This window comes from Chelonia mydas, chromosome 2 (genome assembly GCF_015237465.2).
Source record: "Chelonia mydas isolate rCheMyd1 chromosome 2, rCheMyd1.pri.v2, whole genome shotgun sequence".
In the NCBI taxonomy this organism is placed as follows: Eukaryota; Metazoa; Chordata; order Testudines; family Cheloniidae; genus Chelonia; species Chelonia mydas.
The window spans coordinates 42,044,457-42,062,962 of record NC_057850.1 but is presented as its reverse complement, the minus strand read 5'-3'; the positions used below and the strand labels follow the sequence as shown (position 1 = coordinate 42,062,962).

At 40.6% G+C, this 18,506-nt stretch overlaps 1 protein-coding gene across 8 annotated transcripts in view; it reads left to right on the top strand.

Moving 5' to 3' along the window:
• INTS8 (integrator complex subunit 8) overlaps positions 1 to 18,506 on the top strand; it is a 72,047-nt gene that overhangs the window by 36,555 nt on the left and 16,986 nt on the right. For 5 of the 8 annotated variants that reach the window (XR_006288429.1, XM_037892266.2, XM_037892271.2 and 2 more), the window contains 9 exons: positions 6,251 to 6,384; positions 7,559 to 7,669; positions 10,242 to 10,443; positions 11,823 to 12,028; positions 13,082 to 13,266; positions 15,688 to 15,721; positions 16,809 to 16,865; positions 16,955 to 17,016; positions 17,172 to 17,290. Coding sequence is in view for 6 of the 8 variants with exons in the window: in XM_037892266.2 (XP_037748194.1) it covers positions 6,251 to 6,384; positions 7,559 to 7,669; positions 10,242 to 10,443; positions 11,823 to 12,028; positions 13,082 to 13,266; positions 15,688 to 15,721; positions 16,809 to 16,865; positions 16,955 to 17,016; positions 17,172 to 17,290 (1,110 nt within the window). In the remaining 2 variants the exon portion in view is untranslated. The remainder of the gene's footprint in view (positions 1 to 6,250; positions 6,385 to 7,558; positions 7,670 to 10,241; positions 10,444 to 11,822; positions 12,029 to 13,081; positions 13,267 to 15,687; positions 15,722 to 16,808; positions 16,866 to 16,954; positions 17,017 to 17,171; positions 17,291 to 18,506) is intronic. The other 3 variants (XR_006288430.1, XM_037892267.2, XM_037892269.2) reach the window with 2 other exon arrangements.

The following is an 18,506-nucleotide window of genomic DNA, read 5'->3' as shown; positions in this document are numbered from 1 at the left end:
GTGTTGCAAGCACAGGATGCACAATCCTCGGTATTTGCAGAGCTACTGCTGTAGGACATAGTGAGAACAAATGCAAGGTTGTTGGTGACGTTTATAGAGCAGCTCTGGGCTGCTTCTGGGCTTGAGAAGTGAGCATGTCTGGTTGGATCTCATTGTAATGCAGATTTGGGATGACAAGCAGTGGCTGCAGAACTTTCAGGTTTGCAAGGTCACATTTCTGTATCTGTGTGCCAAGCTTACCCCAGCCCTCCAACGCAGGGCCACTAAAATGAGAGGTGCAATGACAGTGGAAAAGTGAGTGGCAATTGCACTTTGGAAACTTCCGTTGCTGGATTGCTAGTGGTCAGTGGGAAATCATATGGGAGCTGGAAAATCCTCTGCAGGCGCTATCATCATGCAAGTGTGCAAGGCCATTTAATAGTCTCCTGCTATGCAGAACTGTGACTCTCTGCAACTTGAAGGGCATAGTGGATGGATTTGCAGCAGTAGGGTTTCCAAACTGTATTGGAACAATAGACAATACGAGTATCCCTATTTTGGCACCAGACCACCTTACAGCAGATTAACTCAACAGAAACAGCTATTTTTCTGTGGTTATGCAAGCATTGGTGGATCACTGGGGATGTTTCACCGACACCAGTGTTGGCTGGTCAGGGAAGGTGCATGTCCCTTTTAACTTTAAGAACATAGGAATGTTCAGAAAGTTGAAAGCAAGCACTTTCTTTCCTGACCAGCCATTAAATATCACCAGTGGTAAATGCCAGTAGTGATCCTTGGGAATCCAACCTACCCTTTGCTCCTCTTGCTCATGAAGCCTTATATCAGTCACCTCAGAAGCAGTAAGGAAAGATTCAACTACCAGCCCCGCAGGTGCAGAATAACAGTGGAATGCACTTTTGATAGATTGAACGGATGCTGGCATTGTTTAATCACAAGATGGGATTTTTTTTCAATTCTGATCCAAATGGTTATAGCCGCCTGCTGTGTCCTGTGTAATATTTGTGAAGCAAAAGGGGAGAATTTTCCACTGCGTTGGACAGTGGGGGTGGAGTAGCTGTTTGCTGAGTTTGAGCAGCCAGAGACAAAGGCTATTGGAAGAGTTTATTGCAAAGCTATATGGCTAAGAGAGGCCTTGAAAGAGTACTCTAACAGTGAGCCACAGTAATGCATTATGGTGGACTTTGTTTTACCTGGTCCTGCTATTTTGGTGCGTGTTAGGAGTTGTGTGATGCATGGTGTACATCTGTGAATATAACACTGTCGATGCACTTATTAATTTTGCTGTGCTTATTTTACATTTATGATGATTACACTGTTTGTCATGGACACTGAGTTGTGTCACACTGTACAGTAACAAGTAGATGCTTTCAGAACTTTTAGGCACTCTGCAGCGTATGTTGTGAACTAATAAATATGAATTATTTTCCAAATCCTAGAGTTTTATTCACAAATAAAACCAGTCCAAGAAGAAATGTGTGCAATTTAAAAGCAAATACATTAAAAACTTAAATTAATGGAACAGAAATTAACAAAGGGAAAGAACACTCATGACTATTTTACCTACACCTCAATCATGGCTTTCACAGGTCATAAGAATGGCCATACTGGGTCAGACCAAAGGTCCATCCAGCCCAGTATTCTGTCTACCGGCAGTGGCCAATGCCAGGTGCCCCAGAGGGAGTGAATCTAACAGGTAATGATCAAGTGATCTCTCTCCTGCCATTCGTCTCCACCCTCTGACAAACAGAGGCTAGGAACACCATTCCTTACCCATCCTGGCTAATAGCCATTAATGGGCTTAACCTCCATGAATTTATCCTGTTCTCTTTTAAACCCTGTTATAGTCCCAGCCTCCTCAGGCAAGGAGTTCCAAACGTCAGTGTATGTGAAGTTGTGGTTGTCCTTAATGGTGCTCAGGGTCAAGTGGTAGGGTTAGAGATGTGGCCCCTGATACCATGGTGAAGGGGGGTGTCAGGAGGTACTGTAATGGAGTTCTCCATGCACTGCAAAAGGAGATGAGCCTGTGATGGTTGAACCTGTAGGTCCAGAGATGAGCCCGTGATTGTTGAACCTGTAGGTCCACAAGAGTCTGCAGCGTCTGTTTGCTGTCGGAGAAGCCCTGTTATGTCCTGATGTATCTGACTCTCCTTTTCCTTCTGGGACTCCTGGGCCTGTCTCATGTCTACTCTTTCCTTCTCCAGGCTATCTGCAGTGTTCACCCTCCAGGCCCCTTGCTCACAATCTGATGCAGCACTGGCTTGCAGGATATCATTGAACCTGTCATTCTGAGTACTTTTCTTTCTCAGCCTTATCTCTCTCAAGCATTCTACGGGTGTGGAGTAGGAACCCCTCAAAGCTGCAATAGCAGCAGCTGCAGATAAAACACAGAGGTGCCATTGTCAATATAGTCAGAATGAAAAGTGAAAATTGAGCAGTCCCTTCCCTTACTCCCCTGAAGTTTTAAACAAGACATACTTATTGACATTTCTGCTTCGGAGTGCTTCTGTACAGCACCATTCATGGTGAATATGGTCTCCCAGGGGCTGAGGGAATTGCTTCATTGCATGAAACTGAGTATAGGGCAGTTGCACTGCATGCTCAGGCCATTTTCCACAGACTGTGGTGATTGTAGCTAATATCCCACTCCTGAGGGTAGCACAGGCACGGAAAGCACAGCTTCTGCTGGCACCCCGAAGCTGCCGAGGCCTGTATACTGCTAGCCTGTGTACTACAGTGGTGCCTGCTGAAGTTGTTGCTGACTGACAGAGAGAAGAAATAAGGCTGTCATACCTAGAATCCTTTGGGAGAGGGTTGCAGAGCACCTCCATGAAAGTTTCATTTGAGAACTCTCAGAAGGATTCAAGGAACATCCCTGTGTACATAAACTGCTCGAGATGTCCTCCCCCAACCCCCTTGCCTAACTCTACAGGGGAATGAAAAGCAAATGACAGCTCTGTCTCTCTGTTGTACTGCTGCCTCTTCTAATATGAGTAAATTAATGAAAAGTCAATAGCTGTATCATGTTAAGTTGGGGCACCATCAGTACATCATTGTAATGGGAAAAAACAATCACATACTTACCTGGGATTCCTTCCCCTGCATAGGGCTCACCCATGCTTGACTGCTAGGAGTGACTGGACTGTGGTGGAGTCTCAGACAGGTCCAGGCCGCCTATCGCATGTCACCCATCTTTCTCTTCTTTGTCCTCGCTTTGGCACTGTGACAGGTTGACTTATTTATAAACTTTTCAGATTTAGATTTAGATTTTTTTGTAATTTTGACAGAGAGCAGTGTTTGTTTTTTAAGTATTTTTTTTCAGTTATCTATCTCAATTTTCTGTTGCAGAAAATTGTAGTTGGGGGGGCAGATAATATTTAATGACAGTAGACATTGATATTCAGAAAATTAAAGCTTAACCATTAAAATGCAAGTTGTCAACATCACATGTCGATATACAAAGTAAATGTACTTAAACATAAATTCTCAAGCAGCATTTTTCTTTGTGTACCTGTACATTTCTATTATCAATATAAATATTTTTGTCAGTTTGTGTATGTGGTGAAATCGATATTTACCAATAAAAATCAAATCGTTCCGAGTTTACCTATATAGCAGAAACTTGCCATGCTGTGGAAGCCTCTCTTGCGTTTCCTCTTTTCCCCGCTCCCCCTCATGCATACACAAAAGAGGGGGTGTGGAACTAGAGTTGTAGAGCAGACTGGAGGTAAGATCTTTGCAATTAATTCTTCAAACCCTTCCACCTACTGCTATGAAAAGGGAGTTGATCCAGTTTCTACACTGGAGTGATTGCTTTGTATGGCCACTGCTGGGAAACTGGAGAACTGCCATGGGCGAATTCCTCCAGTGAGGTGGAAGTAGGTTATCTTCTCCCAGATAGCTGCATTATCTAGTTTGGTCCTTGCTTTGTTCTTCCTTGGCTGACGTCAGCTATAAGCCAAGAAAGAGCACAACCCCTTCCAACTGCACATCAGTCTGTAAAGTTAAACTTTTCAGTGTCACTTTTTTATATATGGCAGTCAAGATTGCTGTAGTCACTCTTCTCCTGAAAACAGATTAACAATGCAAATGCCCAATGAAGTACTACACAGTAACTGTGCAGGCAATTTCTTCTCTGACATAAGAACGGCCTTACTGGGTCAGACCAGGGTCCATCTGGCCCAGTATCCTGTCTTCCGATAGGGGCCAATTCCAGGTGCCACAGAGGGAATCAACAGAAAAGGTAGATGATCAAGTGATCTATCCCCTGTCACCCGTTCCCAGCTTCTGGCAAACAGGCTATGGACGCCATCAGTATCTGTCCTGGCTAATAGCCATTGATGGACCTATCCTCCATGAACTTATCTAGTTCTTTTTTGAATTCTGTTATAGTCTTGACTTTCACAACATCCTCTGGCAAGGAGTTCCACAGTTAACTGTGTATTGTGTGGAAAAGTACTTCCTTTTGTTTGTTTTAAACTTGCCTAATAATTTCATTTGGTGATCCCTAGTTCTTGTGTTATGAGGAGTAAATAACACTTCCTTATTTACTTTCTCCACACCAGTCATGATTTTATAGACCTCTATTATATCCCCCCTTAGTCGTCTCTTTTCCAAGCTGAAAAGTCCCAGTCTTATTAATCTCTACTCATATATCAGATGTTCCATACCCCTAATCATTTTTGTTGCCCTTTTCTGAAACTTTTCCAATTCTAATATATTTTTTGAGATGCGCTGACCACATCTCCATGCAGTATTCAAGATGTGAGCGTACCATGGATTTATATAGAGGCAATATATTTTCTGGCTTATTATCTATCCCTTTCTTAATGATTCCCAACATTCTGCTCTAGAATTGTTAATTGTAGATTTCAGAGCCCAGGAGGACCACAGGTTTGTGAAAACTGTTTTGAGCTGAATCTGACTTCTGTATATGGAACTTACTTGCTGAACTAGTTCCTTTTTCTGCAGCAGGGGTTACTTTACTTCAGTTAGTTATTTTTAAAGGGTATGCTTACATTTAAGGCTAAGATTTTTGCCATGGATATTTTTAGTAAAAAGTCAGGGACAGGTCATGGGCTTCCACTTTATCAACCATGAGCTGTCCCTGACTTTATTGCTAAAAATATCCATGACAAAATGGGAAGTCGCTGGGCAGTATGGGGCCGGCTGGGAGCTCTGGTGTCCCCCTCTACCTGCAGCTCGGAGCTGCGGGATCCCCTGCCAACCGCAGCGACCGAGAGCTGCAGGGGGCCCAGCCAGTAACGGCGGGGTCCCCTGACGACCGCAGCAGCTGGAGTCTGTGGGCATCCTCCCACCACAGGTACCCCGCAGCTCCTGGCTCCCCCGGGAGGCAGCAAGACAATGCAGCTCCAAGCTGCGTGCTGAAGTCACTGAGGTCTTTGGAAGTTGTGGATTCCGTGACCTCTACGACAAAATCGGAGCCTTACTTATAGTTAGTTCAGTAGACCTGAATTATGTTGCCATTGGTCAGTGGATTTTTGGCTGAGCAAAGCAAGGTCTTGGACTCAACTTGATGGCATTTCTTAGTCACACACTAACTTTTGAATGCTGCATCCAATCAATGCCAAAGTTTTTGGCAATGTTCTGGGCAGCACCCTATTCATTTTTTGGAGGGAGTAGGGTGCAAATTAGAAAGCAGAGAAGGGAAAAAGTGTGGACACGGTGCCCTGGCATCCGGTTTTCAGATCCAGCAGTTTCAGCCACCTCTGTAGTTGTCTGTTGATCAAGAACTAGTTGAGGGCATCCATTAACATCTTCCAGCATGACAGTACCCATTCTAGGCTCTTCCCATATTTCCAATACCATTTAAAAATGCTGACACATATGATGACTTATCTCTGACAGAAGTCGGAGGGAGGGGTGGGTGGCGGCAGTGGGCTTGGAGGTATGCAGAGAGGCACGAACAGCCCATAGTATGGAGGGAAGGATGAATGCGAAACAGAGTCCTTGGCATGGGTAGGCTGGGTTGCAGGAAATGCCAGAAATACAGGGAGGTGGAAGGTTGACATTCAGGGAGCTTGTTGGGGGAAATGGAGGAGTGCAAGAAGCTCCTGGTGTGTGCAGTATACTTGGTCTACAAAAGCAGCCAAGTGTGTGACCCTCTAGTGTACTATGTTTTTTTTTTTTTTTTTTTTTAAATCTTATTTGTTCACCAGTGTACTATGTGTGGGTGTATCTTATAAATAAAAAAAAAAAAAAAATCTACAAACCTAGCAATCTTCTCTTCTAGCATCAGCAAGTGTCAATATTGGCCAGCTGGAACATCAGCTTATATTATCAGTGGATCCCTGGAGGATTCGCCAGATTTTGATTGAGTTGCATGGCATGACGTCAGAACGCCAATTCTGGACAATTTCTAGCAAGGTAAAGTATTTCTCATAGAATAGCTGAGTATGTGCAGTAGAAACTCAAAGTTACGAACACCTGAGTTAAGAACTGACCAGTCGACCACACACCTCCGTTTGGGACAGGAAGTATACAATCAGGCAGCAGCAGAGATGGGGGTGGGGAAAGCCAGTACAGTACAGTACTGTGTTAAACATAAACTACTAAAAAAAAAAAAAAAAAGGGTGGTGGGGGGGAACGCAGCATTTTTCTTCTCCATAGTAAAGTTTCAAAGTTGTATAAAGTCAATATTCACAGTTGTAGACTTTTTTGAAAGAACAAACAACGTTTGGTCAGAGTTATGAACAACCTCCATTCCTGAGGTGTTTGTAACTCTGAGGTTCTACTGTAGTTGCATACAGTAAACTCCTTTCACTTTGAGAATGTGATGCAGTAATTGGAGAAGAGATTGACTGTCGTGACTCCTGGATTCTGATTTTTTTTTCCTCCTTTTCTGACTTTCTGTGACACCTTAGGTAACTTGCTAACTTCTGTTTCGTTCCCTGTCTGTATAATGGAGATGATGATGATATAGCTAAGAATTCTATATATATTTTTTTTTTTACAGAAAAGTTAGACGTGTAAAGTATTGCACATCTTACTCTGATATGCTTATCATGTTGCTTCCTTGAGTTAGTTAAAAATTGCTTTTAAATATGAAACTGTCTGTAATACAGTCTCTGGTTCTCTTAAGTCTCTATTTATTTTTATTTTAAAATCCATACCTAAAAAAATGCTACCATTCTGCTCTTTTGACTTAAATTACTGTAATTTACTAGTAATTGGCAAAAAAGCTGTCTTCCATTTTAAGTTGAGTAAAGACTTTTTTTTTTCTTTTTGACTATTTAAATATTCAAAACATCAACAAAATAGGATACCAAGGGATTTATGTACTTTGTCATGTGGAGCAACTAGTGTGTTTTTATTTGCATATGAACCCTGTGTAAACTTACGTTTGAAGAGTTTTTAACTGTAGTATACACATCCAGTTAATAAGAAATTTAAACTTATATGTTGAAGAGTTAAAAATGACATGTGAGAAACTGCTCTTTTCTTTGAGTGTTTCACAAATTTGGTCACTAATGTTTTTACAGTGGTTTAATAGTTCAAAAAATCTGTTCCCATTCAAATATTTTATATATTTATCTCTTAGTGGGAAGTACCAAATGTTTATGGCAGTGTTATCCTAGGAATTAAAGACAACTTGACTAGAGATTTGGTCTACATCCTGATGGCAAAGGGGTTACACTGCAGTGCAATTAAGGTGAGCAAACTATATATAAATAAAGAGTGCATGGTCTTGATGTTTAATAATACAGATCATTCTCCCATAAAAATATCCTGTTTTTCAATAAGACTTGACTATATAAGACTATACATATATTCTGCCATTTTTTAGTTGCTTATGAAAAAACTGCTGTGCAGTAGGAATAGCCTAGGACATACTGATAAAAGTAGATGTATTCTTGGTGTAATAAGAACATAAACTAAATGGGGTGTATTCTTTTGTAACATACAAGTGAAAGCATAGAGTAGGGTTTGAAGTACAGGACCTGGGAGTCAAGCGATCTAGGATTATATCATGGCTGTTAAGGTTAAGATGAGCTTTGTGTTTAAAGCTTGACTGTTCTAAGTGCTCTAAAATCCATATGAGTACACAAATTGCCTAAAAATGTGGTGTGTCTCACGGGGGCACTGGCTGTTGTTACTGATCCAAATTTGGGGCCTCTTGACCAAGGAGTTTGTTCCCAAGATACAGAGCCTAGGGGAAAAGCAGCTTTTCTTAAAGTTGACACATCTTGGCAATGTTTTTTGCTCACAGATAGAGATTAGAGCAGGACTCAGATCACTGAATGCCCTAGGGTTGCCCCGACGGAGTGCATGTTACATATCAACCCTTCGGGGGAAATCAGATTAAAATGTTTGAAGAAGTTTGCTTCTCCAGTTACGCACGCTGATGTTCACATGCCTAAGGCATTACACTGAGCAAGTGTGCAGAGAGAAGGCTATTTCGAAAACTACTTATACATCATCATGTCTGGGTTGCTCTGAGGGTATGCGACAGTCATGAAGTCTGAGCACCATGTGAGGCTCTGAGTTCAGATCCAAACCAGGGCAGAAATCTGAACTAAAAATAGCACACAGTTACTCCAGTCTGCCTCTGTCAAAGTGGGGGGAGATGTTATTTTGAGGAAATGTAATCTGAGAACAACAGAATATACAGAAGGTGCAGAAACTAGTTTCTTAAACCTACAGAAGCAAACGTGGAGTAGGAGGGTGAGGGTGATTGGAGTGGGAGAGTAGATGGGAATGGGAATTGTTTATCTCAGAGGTCTGACCCTTCTCTCTACCCCCTCTTCCCCCCATGTGAGCTGGGACCTGGGGGTCCCTGCCAACATGTGTGCGCCAGGATCTGCTATTTCCTGGTTTTCAGAATCTTGAGTTTTTCTAAATTCACGATTCTGGAAGGACGTAACTATCACTGGGCAACCCTGATTCTTTGTTAATAAAGGTTGGTTGGTTGGTTGGTTGTTTTTTGCCATTTAATCTATTTACAACTCTGCAACAAACTTCCTATAGCAGGGTGGGCAAACTACAGCCTGTAGGCTGCGTCTGGCCCCTCAGACCTCTTAATCCAGCCCCTGGGGAGTGGGATTGGCAGCTTGCCCCACTCTGCTCACCTGGTGGGGTCGGTGGCTTGCCCCGCTCCAGTGCTCCAGCCGGGGAGCGGGGTCAGCAGCTTGCTGCACTCTGCCCACCCGGTGCTCCCATGTGTTCAGGTGGGACCTGCATGAGGGCACACATGTTACTGCGGCTGCACATGCCATCAGCCTGGAACATGCAAGCCCATATGCCTGCTACTTGTTGCCTTAGGGTGATTCTGCTGTTTTAGTAGAGTCAATTTTCCATTGTTGAGGATAAAACAAAGAGTAGTTGGCCAGGGAGTGCCAGCTGCATTATTCACAATAATCAAAGAGGGCGTGGAAAGGGGGTAAGTTTGTTTTAATTATTGTAATACGTTGTTATGATATATTTATAATAAGATTTCATGTTTATTTCCACTAAAATGTTTCTTTATTAAATAATGTTTATTTGAATATCTCTGAATTGTTAATTTCATGAGCATTCATGGCCTGCCATGCAATTGCCCTACCCAGATGTGGCCAAAAAGTTTGCCCACCCCTGTCCTATAGTCTGGGCTTGTCACTTAACATCTCTGTGCCTTAGTTCCCCAACAATAAAATGGGCATAATACTGAACTCGCTGAAGTGTTGTGGGGCTAAATTCATTAAGGTGGAGTTTTTGCTTAGGACACATTAATGATTAACACAGTAATTTATCTAAATTTGGAAAAGACTTCTTGCAACTAGCTAACACTTTTGCTGATTCTTTTGAATGAATATTCAGCATGTGAAACCCTGTTTCTTTGCCTCACAATTCCTGGTTAATGAACTATAGGATGAAACTATAACCATTTTATAACTAGAAAACTCGAGAATGTGTCTGGAGTCTTGTGACTTTTCCTTTTATAGTATGTTTTTCTTCTGAACCTTTTTATTTTGCTTGAAGAATTTGGGATTATAGAACCCCTGCGTCTTTCCGGATTTGATAACGTTTACCGTGGTATATTTGGCTCAATCTGAAATTTACTTACTTTTATTCAAAGATTTGGGCTTGATCCTGAAAGGTAGCAAGAACCCACAACTCCCATTACATAGGTGCCAAGACTTGAAGTAATCCAGAATAGGTTAAAACAATGTTCCAACACTTTTCTTCTTATTATAATTCAACCAAAGTAGTGGTGTCACTTTCACACATGCTGTGCTTTATTACAGGATTTTGTCCATGCAAAGCAGCTTTTTGCTGCTTGCCTGGAGCTTGTGACAGAGTTTTCTCCAAAGCTGCGCCAGGTCATGCTGAATGAGATGCTGCTCTTAGATATTTACACTCACGAAGCAGGAGCAGGGGTTTCTGGAGAACGTCCTCCTTCTGATTTGATCAGCAGAGTCCGAGGATATTTGGAAATGAGGGTACCTGGTAAGAATGTAGCTGACCGATCTCTTAGGAAAGATACAGTAAAATGCAAAGGTGGTAACAGATTTGCAAAAGCGAGAATATTCAGGGTTCTGTGAGCTTCAGTGCTTAGGTTATAACCAGGAACAATAATGAAAAGTAGTAAGGTATTAAATAAATATATTTTTAGTTGTCTTAGTGAGTATTAGCATCTTGAAGTGAGCTAGCTTTTCATGGACTGCACTTCGCCAATTTCCTTTAAATAGAGCTAGACAAATAACTGGTTTTTGTTCTCTGGCAACTTAGGGGGGAAAAAATTGGTTTGACCCAAACTGAAACATATTTTTTGCATGCTGTTTGTTGTAGCCATTTTGGTCCCAGGATATTAGACACAAGGTGGGTGAGGTAGTAGTTGGTGAGAGAGACAAGCTTTTGAGCTTACACAGCTCTTTATCAGGTGACCTGTGTAAGCTCAAAAGCTTGTCTCTCACCAGCAGAACTTGGTCCAATAAAAGATATTACCTCACCCACCTTATCTCGCTGAAATCATTTGGAATTTTTGGCAAGTCGAAAAAACAACCACCACCTTTGTTTTGGATTGAATAAGTTTGTTTCCAGACTTTTTAATCTTTTTTTTTATAAAAGCAAAGGAAGTGATGGGCTTTATGTATGGAGGAGATGGTGGTCCTCTTTATACCCAGTAGCCCAGTGATTAGGACACAGTTGCAATGTAGGAAACCCACATTTGAATCTCTACTCTGAAGCAGGAGTTTAAATCCAGGTCTCTCCCCTCCCAGCTGAGTTCTATAACCACTGCTATAGGGGGTATTCTGGGGTGGATCTCTCAGTCCCTCCTGTTTGAAGATGTTCTGCTTCATGTAAAAAATTAAACACTGGATCATGGATCTGGATGAGGGAGAACCAAGTTCCAAGAGTGCCCTAATGACCAGGCTGGAGAGTCATTCTGTGTGTGTGTGTGTCTCTCTCTGATGATTGTTCATTGGTATTTTAACAAATACTGTTTTGGAAGCTGGATACGGCGACTTCTGTTTGCAGTCTTCTAAATGCTATGGCCTGCTTTTCATAAGCATGGAACACCTAAAGCTACGAGATAAGTTAATGGAAGCTGCTGATGCCCATCTCCTCTAAAAATTAGGCCCCCTCTGTATCCATCTACCATGTTTGCTATTATAAAATATAAGAAGCTGAAATGCTTTGATTGTGGGGAGATATATGTTTGGTACAGTGTAGGTCTAACCACACAACTCCTGATCTTAATGGAAATTATTTCCAGATCTTCCCAGCTGTTTGACATGTTCATAAATGCTAGTGTTTCATGGGGGAAAAAATTGATGACGTAATATTAGCTGATGAGCTAAACATTTTTTAAAAATCTCTTCTAGATATTCCTCTTCGACAAGTTGTAGCAGAGGAATGTGTTGCCTTCATGTTAAACTGGCGGGAGAATGAATACTTAACTATGCAAGTTCCTTTACTTCTGGTTCAGACTAATCCTTATGTGAAGGTAATGGATGTTCAGAGTGAAAGGGGCAAGATGCCATACTATGCCTCTTTTCTTTTTCTTTTCAAGGCTCCAGTACTTCTGAAGGCATGTGTCATTCTTCATTGTTTCTGTCAAGTTTAATTCTAACTGCAGTAATGAATGGGAATAGGTCTTCCAAAGAACCAAATAGTGTGTAGCAAAACTAAGCTGTTTCAACTGTTGGTTGAAATTCAGTAATATCTAGAAATAAGGTTGATTTTGTCTCTGGATTCCATCTGTACTACAAGAGTAACTGAGACAGGAGATGTGGCTTACACCACCTTTGTCCGCTGACCTGGCAGCAATCTTGTTTCATCAGTATCTAGCACAGGAGGGACATAAACAGTAATGAGTAACCTACCTATACCAAATATTGAAACAGTGCTGTGAATGGGTTCCCTGCCTCAATTATATTTGGGACATGAATTATTTCAGTAGGAGATTTAGGTGTGAAAGGGATTAAAGATTGGGCCTTAAGTGTATTGTGTTCATAGAGCTCTTCATTTTCCTAATAAACTTCAGTGGTTTGCAATTTCCAACTCATTACTGACTGTATGTTAAATATTACTGTGGCATTCAGACACCTATCATTTTGGAGTTCTGCTTTTCAAAAATATTTGTTTTTTGTGGCAATATTATGATTACTTATCAGATTATTATGTTAAAGCAAAATACACACAAACATTGTTTTACGTGGTGAAAAATCTTCTGATCCACTCAGTCTGCTTTGCAGTTGCTGTTGATATTTTTAACCTTTTTTTTATATTCATATTTTGCTTGCTAGAATGAATAGATAAATGCAGCCCTTAGAATTCAAGTAACACTGCAAAACTGATTGGATCAAGAATGGAGCATTGTTTTCTTGGACCTGTAGTGGTTTCCCTAGGCTGCATCTTTATATTAAAAATAAATATATCTGCAGTTTGCTCCCTTTTAGGAAAATTAGTTGCATTAATTTGCAAGCTCCTCAAGCTCCTGGTTAGATGGCCTGTGTCACAGAGTAGTCATCCCTGCCACTGTGGTATGAAATAGCCTATTTAGACCAATAATCCCTTTTATCCCTTGTAAATATGCAAAGAAGCTCTAGCCATTGTATTTTTGCTGTTTTGTTTTGCTTAGTTGGGGCAACTTTTGGCTGCTACATGCAAAGAACTTCCAGGCCCCAAAGAAAGTAGACGGACAGCTAAAGATCTTTGGGAAGTTGTTGTGCAGATCTGCAGTGTATCCAACCAGCACAAGCGAGGGAATGATGGCAGAGTGAGTTTAATAAAACATAGAGAGTCTACATTAGGCATTATGTACAGGTATGTGTCCAAGAATTATTTAATAAAATCAATCTTTGAATTCTAAATTTGGCCTTGTCTTCATTCAGGAATTGCCCTGTTTCAGCAATCAGTGGCCAGCAGCTGGCATAGCTACAACAGGCTGGATGTTTTTACCAAAGAGCATTCAGTGCAAATCCCACCTGCCCTTGCCTACCCTTAGGGGTTGGCATTGATATAGTGACACTGATTGTTGAACAAGGCTATTCCCAAAAGTGGACAAGGCCTTTGAATATTTAAGGTGAAATCCTGACTCCACTGAAATCAATGAAAAAAAATTCCTATTGACTTCAGTGGGCCCATGATTTCACCTTTAATATCTAAGACTCTTCTAATTTTATTTGATTAACCCAGAGGCACCCACACTGCGTCCAACTGAGAGCCATTTGCAGCTTGTCTGTAGCCAATGTCTCCAGCCTCTGCCCAGATTACAGTGATGTGGTCCACACTCGATCTCTGGTCTTCACAGGCCAGCGCTCAGTACTAAATCGTTCACAGGGCTTTGTTTAAGAGTAAAACTTTATGGGCCATACTTTAGTCATCCTTGTGCTGTTCTGGTTAATATGTATCTAAAACCAGGCTGCTTTGTCTTTCAGTACTATGTGATTGGCTGGCGGAGAGGGTACACAGGCTTGCTTTTTATGTTCTTGTGATTTACATATTTTCTGAAACAAAAGGGAGCCAAGGCCTAGGTGTACACTGAGATATTGAACCTGTTACGACTCCTCCAGTTCAAACAATAAAAAGTGATAACCTTGTCTTGATATGAGATCTATTTAGAATTTGTTGATAAAGGATCCATCTCTTGCTTGAAATGTGTGATGGTGAGAATTTTTATGTCCAGCAGTATTAGCAACTGCATATACGGGTAAAAAGAGCTAAGGTGTACCTTTGCATATTAGTCTTTGGCTCACTGCTTTGATCCCAGCCTGTAGAATTATGAAAAAGTTGAGTAGTTCACACAGTAACTGACTGTGGCCCCTACTGCCGGGCATTAAAAGTTCTTTTCATGTGATTGTATATGTCCATTCCACTGCAGGTGTCTGCACACCAGTACACTGGTGCTGGCGAACCTTTTCGCATAGCAGTATTCATCAGGGCAGCGCATGTGCTTTCTGCACACTCGTGCTGCTAGTCGATGGTATAACAGTCAAAGCTACCCTGACCCTCCCTCAGTTCCTTCTTATTCCCCTTGGTCAGCAGTTGTCGCACACGAGCTCTTCTTACTTCTTGCCTTTCTCTTTAGATCCCCTCTAAAGAAATAATTTCTTGAGCAAAATTCTTTAGCTTAATTAATTTAATTAGTTTGTAGTGATACTCATTTTAAGCTTCGTTTATACGTTATTTTCCCCCCTTGAGCTTCAGCTTGATACCGGGACATGCCAAAATGCCCAGCGTTCAAATGCCATTCAGTCCATGCCAGTTAACAATCCCCACTGCAGCTTCTTAAAGTAATTAGGAGACCGTCACATTAGGCACAAGTGCCCTATATGAAAAGTTGAAAAATTGGAGAGAGTTCAGAGGAGCCATTAGAGTGATTATAATGATAGACTTAAGGCACTCAATTTATTTAGCTTAACAGAGGGGTGGTTAATGGGTGACTTGATTACAGTCTGAAATGCCTCCACGGGCAACAGATATTTAATAGTGGATTCTTCAGTCTAGCTGACAAAGGTATAACATGATTTAATGGCTGGAAGCTGAAACTGACAAATTCAGACTGGAAATAAGATGTAAATTTATACCAATTAGAGTGATTAACCTTTAAAACAATTTATCAAGAGTTGTGGATTCTTCATCACTCACAATTTTTAAATCAAGATTGGATGTTTTCCTAAAAGATGTGCTTTAGGAATTATTTATGGGAAATTCTATGACCATATGTCCAGTTTTGTCCGGGACAGTCCCTTTTTTTTAGCCCTGTCCCGCCATCCTGCATTTGTCCTATTTGCTCTTGCCAACTTGATCAGTGTGCACTAGGGAGCTTTAACACACAGCAGTGGGGTCCACATAGGAAGTTAGTGTGTGGTACAGTATGTGCTGTAGATTTACACCCCAGCTTGCTGTGCACTATTTCATCTCTAGAGTAAACAGTCCCTAAGGCTCCCTCATGCTCCCTATGTATTAAGCAATGGACTATGCTAAAATAAAAACAAAGGACAAATCAATTTTAAAAATATTGTTCTTGGTGTAACACTTAAAATGGAACAGTCCAACGTCAGTAATGGAATAAATAAAAAGAACAATGACGAGCATTCCTCCTTAATGCTCCCTGTATATATGCAAAACTGGAATTAAGAATATTTCAATAGTACTACTGTATTATTTCTGATGGACAAATGTTTCTATGCACTTTCAATTGTGTTTGATACCTTACACATGTAACATGTATCTCTTATTTAGGAATGAATTACTCTCTTTTATCAAAAAGTTACGGGTAAGTTTTATGTTGCAGAATTTAACATCTATTGTTTTGTTATTGACACTTTCCTTTGGCATAATATTTCATGGACCATGTTACCTATTACTTCGGAGAAGGTTGAGTGTTGTGTTATGTAAATATTATTTTTGTGTGTCAGATTATATAATTTGGGAATTTATCTAACTAACCATACAAACAATGGTTTGCTGAATAGGTTGCTTAAAATTCCACTAGCTTCTGATAGCAGAGATCTTATTAAGTTAATGATCATAGAATGAAGTAGATAAACTTTAATAAATAGACAATAACCATAAAACCAACGTTCACTTAAAGATGACATCGCTGACTTTGTTGTTTACAATTAGGAATTCAGATTAAACTGTCTGTCTTTTCTGTTCAAACTGACCCCTTCCCTATTACCTTAAAGTCCAATGTGGACTGTATTTTATACACCTCTCCCCCAATCTAAATACTTCCAAAGGGGAAGACCAACAGCTGCTATTTGGATCACAAGAAACACATGCACAAGTCAGAAAGTAATGTATTTTTTTTTTATTTGTAGAGCATTATAGTACACAATGCACTTTAGAGCCAGAAGATAGCCAGGAGGAGAATAAATATGCACAGTGGCCTAAAATAAGTACCACTTATTTAACATCTTCCTGAGTAGTTTATTAAGAGACTGTCTTTTAGGGCTTGTCTACAGAGGGAGCTATTCCTGATTTGCTCCATGTGCTGGATGCTCTTCTTCTGAATTAGTTTAATTCATTTTGGAAATGCCTTAAGCTAATTGAGAATAAGGCACTCTTATTGTGGAATAAGAGCAACCACACATGGAGCTAATCAGGAATAGTTAATCTGATTTAAATTCACACTATTCCTTATCCTAGATTAATCTCCATGGGTAAATAAGTCTTTATACAACTATTATGAGTCAGTTTTCTTTGTTGCAAAAGTCCTTGTAAAATTGTCTTAAACCCACTGAGGGATACACCTGCCCTGGAAGAAATAACACTGTTATGTGTTGGCTATCCCTGATGTTGAGAAGGGAGAAAATGGGCTACTGTGTAATCTTTTTTTTTTTTTTTTCCTTCCATCATAGGAACCACTGGTTTTGACTACAATATTATCCCTGTTTGTTAAGCTTCATAATGTTCGGGTCAGTACAGTGCCATCATTATCATCCTTCCTTTTTTGAATTGCATATTTGCTTCTGTAACTCCTATTTTAATGTCTTTCTCCTCTTAGGAAGACATTGTGAATGATATTGCAGCAGAGCATATTTCTATTTGGCCATCAACTATTCCCAAGTAAGATAACTACTGATATAAAGTACTGTTTGGTAAATCTTATAGGGAGTGTTTAATTTTTTTTAGCAAAATGACTTCATTCTTAAACTAGATCTGAAATCAGCTTGTTTGTTTCAATATAGTGATTGACATTACAAAACTGCCTCTTTCTTTAGCCTTCAGTCAGTGGATTTTGAAGCTGTAGCTGTTACCGTAAAAGAGCTGGTCAGTTATGCCCTGACTATAAACTCAAACAACCACTTCTGGTTAATTATCCAGGCAGATATTTATTTTGGTAAGTGAAACCGACATCTGTTAGGGGTGGGAGGGGTGGGTGGGTGTGTGTGTGTGCGCGTGCGCCCTTGCATGCACTGTGCTCTGTCTTCAGAGTTACTTACACTGATACATCTTTTGCATAAGATCAAAAGCTATGTTATATCTTACATACTAATCATTTATCAATAAAAGCTTAAACAGCACAGAGCTTTTAAAAATGGCAGTGTCTTTGGGCTCAAATATGTAAATAGATCGGCAAGGGAAAATCTTGAAGTGCATGCAGTGTTAAAGTCAGTGAGATTCCATGTGGTCATGTGAATCACCCTGCAGGATGGGGCTTTGGGTTCTTTTTAATTTATTTTAAAAACTTTTTAAGTAATTGTGACTTCAAATCTTCAATGCTAAAGGAAAAAGTTAAGAAACTAATACTCTAATTTATATACCAATCTGTAGAATCATGTGAATATTTGTATTCAGTGATCCAAAAAAAATAGTGAAGTGTAGTTATTATGAGGCCCTTGCTGGAGTAGGGCTCAGGATTGGTAACTCCCTGCCTAAATTGGAATGTTTTTAAAAATACGATTCTAATAACCCAGCTCAGCCCTGTCCATGTCGGCAAATCAAATAGTAAGGGAAAACCAGTTAAGCAGCTTAGATATTGTTCTTCAAATTCATTGTAAGGGTCAAGATAAGCAAGACATGATAAATCCTGCTCCCTCCCCACTCCCTTCGTAGGTACAGAGGTTCCCCAGACAGTGAAATTGTGCCATTCTGCTGCATGAGAATGGAATGCAGGACTCAGAGAAGTGGGGACTGTGCAGGGAGTGCCCACTCCTAGGCAGTATGGTGGTCATTTCAATGGGGTGTTATTGGGATTGGGTAGGCCAAAATCTGCTACTTTACAGTTCCTTGGTGTTTCCTTAGTGTAAGTGGAGACTGCTTTAGAGGCATGAGCTCCTATTTCAGCCATTGGTCTGAAGTAGCTTCCATGTAGCGGGTCCACAGGCTTGGAGAGAAGGTACCTTACCTTATCACCTTTCTCCCCTTGTCTGCTCAGTTCTTATCCTAGCTCCTCACTGGACAGAAGATTTGGGCTATAAAGCAATTCATATGTCTATAGTGCAAGTTAAAGGGGAAGGTATACATTTCTTGTTTGATTCATTTGGATACAAGTGTTTCTTCCCCTAAACTCTTGGGTTATAAATGGCTGTTGCATTTTAAGGTGAATGCAATGT